At 31.7% G+C, this 9969-nt stretch overlaps 1 protein-coding gene across 1 annotated transcript in view; it reads left to right on the forward strand.

Annotated features, from left to right (window-relative positions):
- Positions 1-1637: 1637 nt before the first annotated feature.
- The window catches only part of LOC106460113 (DUF21 domain-containing protein At4g33700-like), a 37300-nt gene continuing 28968 nt past the window's right edge, over positions 1638-9969 (forward strand). Inside the window, exons 1-2 of the mRNA XM_013919796.2 lie at positions 1638-1748; positions 5874-6038. Of these exons, the coding sequence (XP_013775250.1) occupies positions 5891-6038 (148 nt within the window). The 5' untranslated portion in view covers positions 1638-1748; positions 5874-5890. The remainder of the gene's footprint in view (positions 1749-5873; positions 6039-9969) is intronic.

A 9969-nucleotide genomic window follows, 5' to 3' on the forward strand; every position in this document is an offset into this window, starting at 1 on the left:
AAGGACTTGTGTCGCTAAAGTTTCGTCGGAACGAAGTTACGGAAAGTTAATTAACAAACGGAGACGTAACAATATTCAGAATAAATCAAACATGAAAAGCAAACGAAACTCAAGCATAAAAGTGGTCAATAAAAGCAAATAATAATAATAAATAAAAATTATTCGCCACACTTACTAACACAAATAACATTGCATTTGAAGTTTTATTAATTCAAGTGGTTGACTGGTTTTTAAGTTTAAGTTTTGTTGCTAGAATAGGAACTAAAGACTTAAAAAATTGAAGCTAATAATCGCGCTATATCCAACTTGAACGATTATTCCTATTATACATATTCAAGAGAGAGACCCCACCCACACACCTGTTCATACTAATTTGAGTTGGACATCAAACTGCAAGGGAGTGTTGTAGCAAATTTACACGTTTCACATCCTGTTAACAAATACGCCAACTAAATGCATTACATCAAGCATAGAAATTTTGATTTGTTTGTTTCGTGTAGAACAAAGCCACATTGGGCTATTTTTTGTGTCTACTGCAGGGAATCAAACCATGGACTTTTGCATTGCAAGTCCGTAAATTTACGGCTGTTCCACTGGGTTTGTTTATTTGCTTGAAGTTAATCACAAAGCTACACAATGGGCTATCTGTGTTCTTCCCACTACAGGTATCGAAACCCGGTTTCTTGCGTTGTAAGTCTGCAGACATACCGCTGTGCCACTGGGGGCGTTCCACTGGGAAACAGAAATTTTCAGAATTTTAAGCAGATTAAATCGGAACAAAGTTACATAATTTTCTAGTTAGGAAAACGTGAAATATATCACTATTTCAACTGTGATAACAGCATAAAATTTTCCAGGAATTCAGAAATGAATCCATGATTAAAATAAAACGGAATAGAAAAATAATTATAATTACTGTTAATCGTAATAAATAAAATTATATACCATTTTCTTGTTTCATATATTTTTTAATTATAATTCTTTCTTATCTCCCCACCTCCACCCCAGTGATCTACCACTAAAATTATGAGTTTACTAGAACCAGTGATCGGTTGTATTGCATATAGAAAAACATAGGATTGTAAAGTACGTTGATACCAAGGTGTTCTTGGCGTAAGCTGGTGGGTGAAAGCACGTGAGTAACATGCGGCAGTTATATATGCATTACATATGATGCAGACTTAGTTGTCTAATTAAAAAAAAAAAAGAAAGAAAGAAGAAAACACATAAGACTAACGTCATATTTAATTATATTAAGATTTAAACTTGAAAAAAATTTTAAAAATCCCCATTTTTATAAATACTACTACTGCTACTACTAAATATTTTAATAAACTTAAAACTTTATAAATTATAGTTAAACTAAGGTAAAAGTGAGTTAAAACTAAGCATAACTAATAAAAATTAATATAATATTAATAATAAATTTTATTGTTTCTAATTGGTGATTGTATTGGACTATCTTAGCTTAATAATTTAGATTCAAAATTTTTAATTTTATAAGTTAAAGAAGACTGGACTAATTTTAAATAATGTAATTCAAAGCACTTAGATATGTTATTAATTAAAATATAATGAGATAATACGGGGAAGATCAAAACTCTTAACTTTAAGTCAAGATTTACATTTACAGAAACATACCAAGTCCAAAGTGGGAGATTTAGTTTTTAAAAAAGAGGATTACGTAATGGGCTTATGAGAAACACCTAGCTTATAATGTTAGAACTATAATTTTAAGTTTTCTAAAGGTAAGCAAAATGCTAAAAATATTAGAATGGGTTTTGGGCCCTTAAAATTAAAAGTTATATATGACACCGTTATTAACATATTGTTGAAGATTAAGCAGTGGCTGAGTTTTTAAGTATTCTCTTCTGTTTTTACAAGAAATGATATTAGCAGTATTCCTGACCCAGAGTCTTCTATAGAAATAATCAAATTTGCCTGATTCATGTAGATATTAATTCATTCATGATAAGATTAAGAGGAAAGATTTGGAGAGTAAAAGTAGATAAAGTACAAGGATCACTCAAACTTTTCTCCAAATTTCAAATATGTAACCATTGTGAGTATGTCTCTCATTTTTACTACTTTTAGTATGTCAGTTGAAACAAGCAAATACTCAAGGATTGGACAGTTGCTTATATTACTCTGAGTATTAAAATTAATCTTAATTTTGTAATGCAGAAAGGTCTAGAGAATTTGATGAAAGAAACTTAAAAAATTATATTTAGTGAAATATGACAATGAAAGCCAACATAGATACACCAAAGGGGACATTGTTCCTTTGTCATTTTCTGTTGATAATGCTTATTAATATAATTGCCTATGGGTGGTATTACTGTAATGATGCATGTTATCCAGTGGTAGGTCAGGTGATATCTGGAGATCACAACTTTTCTTGTTTTTTAATGGAATTAACCAACAGTAGTGTAGGTGATGCATGCATCCTGAAAATACATTACCAATAATGAGTATGTATTACCATGGTCCCTGAGTTAGGTCTCTTAAACTCAAGCTCTCAGTTTGGTAACTGAAGTTTAAGCCTTTTTTTTTAATATTAATTCTCTCCAAAAAATTATCTTTTAAGTGTAATTTTAACCAGTTTTTATTAAACATTTTTATCCTCTCCTTAACATTGGAATTTTGCTTATGCTGCAAAACTCTATGACATCTTTCTCATAGCTACTGAAGACTTGGGAAGGAGAACTGCCAGAATCTAATACTTCAAGAATGGCTAATAGAATTGTTCCCCTATGAATTGAACCCATTATAAGGGAAGCATAGATATTGAGGATCATTGAAGTGGAGTGGTGTCTGGCAAGTCTGAAATTGAATAGGGCATTCTGTATAGGACTCATAGGCACTTGCTAGTCAGAGTAACCCAACCCCAGCTCTAATCAAAGTCACCAGAAACTGACCAATATAAACTGGGGGTGCCATTGGTGAGATAGTGGACACCAGATAGTGAAGTAACTGGGCCATGGGGTAGTGATGAGCCTTTCCAAGTAGGTAAGTATTACTACCAAAACAGTGATGAGTCACAATGAAGTAAGGGTTTGTGCAGAGTAAATGCTCGAGCTGCTGAGCATGCCACATCAAATCGCCACCCTGAGTATGCCTACCACATTGTGCTGTTGACATTTAGGATGTCTCAACCTTTGTTCTTATGAGAAAGACAGGTCCCTGTGAGTAAACCTAGTCAGATTTTTTCTCTGACACTTAAGTTACATCTCAGGAAAATTTGGAACTCTTCCTTAACCATGTTAGACAGGCCACTGTCTGGAATGAATATAGTCAGTGCAATGCCCTATGCTGAATATTTATTGTTTAGTGCTTGACTCAATCAACATCTGGTAAGGAGGAAAGAGCTGAGAGTACTTGTTTGGCTGTTCATGGTAAGCCAGATGAGGTAGCACTGGGTTTAGAGGGGGAGAGACAGCTCTGAACAATAAAATGAGCCTTTGCTTCAGTCCTTCCAATTGATATGGCTGGAATTAGCCGTAATTTTAGAGCTAGGACAGTCATTTGGTCAAGAAACCGATGATAGAAAGGAAAAGGTGTTTTTTGCTTACTCAACTATTGGGTGGTAGTGTAAGGTAAAAAGTAAAATGTATACACTACATTATCTTTCCTTTTGAAACTCAGCATTACTTCATAATTATATCTTGTTGAACCTTCTGTTATTAAGTATAACCATTTCATTGTTTTAAGGTTAACCCACTTTTACCTTAAAACACTAAAATCTTACTGAAGTTTACAAGATTATCCTGGGGGGATTGATATGATAAAGACCTCTGATTTCTTTCTGCTTTATTCTAAAGATAATATGACAAGAGGACTTAAATTTAAGATTTAGAAAAACAAGTTTAGAAAATTTTATTTTTATAATAGGGTAACTGACTTACGAAATAAGTTTTCATTGGAAGTAGTGGTGGCCAGCACTTCACTGGAGTTTAAGAGGAGAATCAATGATTTCCTGAAAACTAAATGGTGTGATATGGGTTAAGCTTTTACTTATTTTTTCTCAAGGGTGGGTGTGCATGGACAGCTTGAAGGGTCTCTTGTTGTCTGTAGGTTATGTTACTTTATTTCTGACATTATTAAACAAAAAGAGGGGGGGAGGGGAAGAACAAAGATAAATAAGCAAAGGCAGTTATTTAAATAACTAACACAAACATGTGAATTTTTTCCATAACAATTTAAATCTAATATTTAAATAACTAACACAAGGTAATTTAAAACATGTGAATGAACAGCTCCAAATTATTGGAAAAGCTGAAAATGAGCAGTGGCTAAGATTAAAAGAAACATTAGCCATAAAGAACTTGGCACCTGAACTAAACAAGAAACCCAGCACTGGTGAGCTGATGTTAAAAAGTGGGATAAGAGAGAAAAGCAGTTATTTCAAAATTATATTTTAATTAGCATCACATTTTGGATGAATTACAGTGAATGTGTCAGACAATAATTATATATATATATATACCTTTTGTCATTGAACAAGGCCTCTCCTGGCTCACCTAAACCATTGTTATTTTCCCATTTCTTTTTTCTTATTAGTTCATATTGTTATGATATTAGGTTATTAAGCACTACTAGTTTCCACAATGCAATTGTTTTAGTGAATGTGTATCTTTGATTTGCATGACCATAAATAATCTTGATTGTCTCTACCTTGCATAATTAACTCCCATAATTTCTTAGCATAACTTTACAAGTTCTTAGTTAAGACAAAGATACAAGTGTATAGGTTTAAAATTTTAACACCAAATGTTTTGAAATGCATGCACACTAACCATGTAGCTATCTTACAGAAGTTTTGTGGATAACCAAAATTGTTAACACTGCTCAAGCATATGCAGAACCATTAGAACATCTTGCTGAGGTTTAGTTAACTCTTCTATTAATGGAATTTTCTCAACTGTTATTGATAGTTTTATATGAAAATTATCAACAGAATTAAAATTTTGTTTGAAAATGATAATGTCATTGTGTTAAAAGTAAAAAGATTTACAAATGTAGACAGAAGTTGGTATTGTAATTAGTGGGAAGTATGTAATATATATGCAGTAGTTTGGATGTAATGTGCTGCAGTACCTAGGCCTGTTTCTATCAGAACCTTATGAAGGTGTGTCATAATAACTTCAGAGCAGGTGGATGTAGATCATTACAATATGTAACTTAATCATTTTTATATACCACATTGCTTCAAGCCTGACATAGCAAGTTTTGCCATTATACTTTGCTCAATCGACAATAAGTTATTTTTAACATTGTATGTACTGTTGCTAGAAAAGCTAGGTAGATTTCTTGTGAACCACACAAGTTTCTAAAAAATCTTGAACTGTAGAAGTCTAGCACATACAAACATTTAAATGCATATCACTAAATCTCAAGTCAAAACTATATACACAAATATACAGAACATTTTAATTCACAAACCCTAAGAGACCTACATAGTAACTAATTTATCTACATTAATGCAAAATTATTACATTGGTTTTGTCTACATTTTAGTTAATGACAGCATGAATGGAAACCATGATATCTTTATCAATTTATACATGGGGTATTCTAAATGCTGTGCTGTAAAATTGTAATGACTAAATGTTAAAAGTTGTAAAATATATGAACTTATATTTATGAAGAACTTAAATGAAAACATGGTATACATGATTTCCAACAAAACTGAGCTGCCGATATCATCAAAATGATAGTTCATTTGTTGAATAAAAGCAAAATCTTAAGTTATATGTTACATTTTTGTTACATCTTTGACAAAAAAATAAAAATTTTACACGCTTAATAAAAAAAAAAAATGTTTTGTAGTTTTCCCATTAAGAAATTGAATACAAATATTTAATGTTTTTCAGGTTTCAGAATATCCTAAATGGCAAAAATAGAGTGTTTTTTGGATGGACTTGATAAACTTAATTGTAGTGGCAATATTTATGTACAAGAAGAGCCCCCTCTGTCATACAAAGATGAAAAATTTTGGATTTACATAGGAGTGTATGTTGCTCTTGTTCTTGTAGCAGGTAAGTACAAAATATAATTGAAAAGCAAATTTATGTATTCTTACATTAAAATGTGAAACAGTGTTTTGGACATCATTAGGCTATGTTATTGAGCAAACATCTGCACAGCACACTTGAAAAGCTTGTCTAAGATTGACTCTCTGATTTCTGAAAAGTAAAGGGTGGGTTTAAATTTTCCTTTTTCCAGGGTTGGGTGTGGAAAGACAGTCTTGAAGGATCAAATGGTTTCTTGTTGTCTGTAGGATATGTTCACTTTAGGATACACTAGAGGAAGATTGTATTATTAGTAGAAAAATAGTAGATTAGGAGCTGAAGTCAAGGAAGCATTATAGGAAATGTGTAGATTTGGGGTAAAGGTGCCTTAATTTTTAGTGTTAGGTGTGCCAGATCTGTTGCAGTTAAATGATTAATGGATTTAAAACCTCCTCCTTTGAACCCTTCTCTCATTTCCCAACTGCTGTCTTTCTCCTCTTTGTTCCATTTCCATATTTTGCTTTCTTAGGACAATGCATAGATAAATGCCATATTTGATTACAAATCGTACAGGTCTACTACAACATTCATTTATGTTACTCAACTCCATATTAACAGTATCATGTCTATTCTTCTGCTGATGCTCATATTATTTTGTAAATTTTAGCACATCAGCAACAGATACAACAAAATGGCATTCCAAGTATTCTTGTAAAGAAACATGTAATTGTGATATTATACACTTCACAATTTCTCTTTCTTTAGCTTCGGGGTTCCATATATGTTTTTAAGTTTTTCTATATAAAGGGTTTCAGTTGACTACCCTGTATTAATGTGGTGCTTCCTACTAAAGAGTTCTTTAGCCAATTCAGTATTATCTAACAACATTGGGTACAAATTCCTCAAGGTTTCTTTAAATTCTCCTAGTACTCAAAAACCTCCCACCATTCTAGTGGCCTTTCCCTCAGATAAGAAGCTGCAGTTTCTATCCATTTATTCTCTGGTACTTCATGCATATAAAAACGTCTTTCGAAACTTTTAAGAAACTCTAAGACATTAAAATCTGACTTACTGTTGAACTTTTTAACAGGCAGGGGTGTTGGGTTGATTGCTGTGACATATATCCAGGAAGTTTCTGCTGGGCTAATAGTAGAATGAACTCTTTGAGGTGGAGGGGGGGGGGCTTACTTTCTCTTAAGAGTAGGTCAGTCATCATGTGTGTTAGCATTTGCACCAGTTCCATCTATACTGCTACATACTGCTTCAATCTTGCCACATCAGCTTTGTTAAACTTCATAATAAAGGTTATTATCTGCTTTAAGTTAACTAAATTATTGCTGAATGAATCACTCAATACTGAACTGAAAAATAGTCCATTCAGAAGTCAAAATTCAAATACTTTTTATAAAAGGATTCCTGTTTGGGCACCAATGTAATTGACCAATATGTAAACAAACAGCTACTACAACCAGGGTTGAAACAGAAAAAAACTAATTGATTGAACTTTGACAACCACAGATGTCAAAAATGAAACTTTCAAACAATTACACTACAAAATTTATAAATATGTGCCCTGGCCAGGACTTGCTACTAACATTAAAGAACAATATAATGTAAATATCAGGGTTAATAATTTTTTCAATCAGTAAAGGAATCAGAAAAAGAACCAGACAAATAAAAAAGAAAACGAATTCCAAAATAATATTCTGTATTTACATAACTACATCATCGAGTAATAATCAACAATAATACCTTTCAGCTGTCTCTCATGAGCTAACTTGCTGAAGCTCATGACAGGGCTTTTATTCAGTCACTAGACCACAATATTACATCTCATGTAACCATAAATATACATAATCTTAATAATAACCTTAATAATATCTGTACATTACTGCTAGGGGAATCTGGTGTCAGTCTCATAATACATACAAACTTAAAATTATTTTGATCAGCTTTAATGTGACAAAAGTTTCATAGCAAAACTAAATAATAGAAGAAACAGTAAATGAATGGTAAACAAAACCATAACAAAATTAAAATAGAATTTTCTACCTCACAACAAATTTGTAGCCAATCTCAATCTTTATTATTTACAATCAAAGTGAAGTTTAACACTTGAAGAAGTTTTGACATGTTTGACTGGAAAGAAAAAGAAAGAACTTTATTTATACCCTTTCAGTAGCTTACTAGTGCAAAACTTAAAAATGTTAGTCAGGCACAAAGAAAGTGGTGAATACTATCTGAACTTTTAAGTTAGCATGAATCAAATTTATAAAACAGTGAACTTGTGTTTAAAGCTCAAGCTGCTAAAATCCATATATCAGTATAGCAATCTATTAATAACTCAATCTATCCATATGTGCAAGTGCTATCCATGTGATGATCTCTCCTATTGTCAACAGTGGGTGTTACACCCTTGGGCTATCACATCTCATGACTCAGGTCAGTGGCTATATCTATAGCATCTTTCATACTAAAGCAGTCATTCCTAATGGAAAACATGGGATAACTTGGTCATACATCCAGTTCCATGCTTAACTATAGTGAGAAAGGACTTAGTTGTCCCCCTAACTGACTTCTGTAGTAAGAACAAAACCTGAAATACACAAAAATGTTAATATTTTTTAAATAGTAACTAACAGGGAGTATGAAACATTATATGCCCATGTATCACAAGATACAATGTTTTGCATCTAAATTCTTTATGTATGTATAATTAAAGTAGAATTATTAATACTTGCACATATCCAGTATATTTGTTTTCACTGTAAAAATATCTAAAAGTTGGAAAAGAAAGAAGAAAATACTGCAAAAACATTGTCATGCATTGGGTATTTTTTTATTTAAATGTTTACGCATCTTAATTTTGCTAACCTTTAAAAAAAATGCTGCCTCTTCATACATGACCTTTATGCCGTGTCTGCAAAATAATGGTTTTAATGTAGATATTGTGATAATTAAATATAGATTTAAATTTATAGAAATTATTAAAACAATTGATGCATTACTACATTTTTCCTTACGTTTTAAGTGTGTAAATTCCAGAAATTTTTTATGTTAATGTTCAATGTTATTAAAAGTCATGTTCTGTTTTGTGGGATGGGGAGGAGGCATGTAGATTTATAAGAAGAACAAGTAGCTTTTTCTAGGATTTTATCCTTTGGACAAGAAGTTGTTTCTAAAATTTCTACATTCCTGTTTGTTGTGGGGAACATATGAAGACTAGAACTAGAATTTGCTTGTCAGTTGTTTAACTCTTTCAGCCCAGGCTCAGTTTGGGACCGACCTCGTAACTATTTTATGCTTGTTATAGTTTTCATGCTATAACTTTTAAATTAGTTAGCGAATGTTAATGAAATTTGGCAGATTATCAGTAAACATTACAATGCTTTCATATGCAAAATATATTATTTTTCATTAAGTCTTAAGGTTTGTAAGGCAATGTTTCTTTCATGCCTTTTTGTTTTCACATCCTACCTATCTATCACGCAAAGTAATTTTCATTTTAAGATAAAAAATACTTTTATGCATCAAAATTTTGAAATTTCACATGCAAAATCTTTATAATGTCTGGATAGTTATCAAACATTTCTTAAGAAAAAGCTTTATATTTTATCTGTTATTTTGAGTAATTATTCTCTGTACGGGTTTGGTAGATCTGACCAATCTCGCAACCACCATAAAAAATTAGGAAATAAACATACATTATGCCTCTTTCATTATAGAATGAACACATTGTAACACGAAAACATAAATGTTTAGACTAAATAGCTTAAATCTCATAACATTGTACATTTATATATATTTATTATTTTTATTATATTGACCTTTCACCAGTGTCTGACTAACAATACAGAAGTTATAATGACGTGGCTTATGTGCACTCATGTTATCATATCAAATAACATAAAGGTGACCTTTGGTCTGTACAAAGTAACTGGTCTTGGCTGTGTTTTAG

The sequence above is a fragment of the Limulus polyphemus genome, unplaced genomic scaffold (genome assembly GCF_000517525.1).
Source record: "Limulus polyphemus unplaced genomic scaffold, Limulus_polyphemus-2.1.2 Scaffold712, whole genome shotgun sequence".
In the NCBI taxonomy this organism is placed as follows: Eukaryota; Metazoa; Arthropoda; class Merostomata; order Xiphosura; family Limulidae; genus Limulus; species Limulus polyphemus.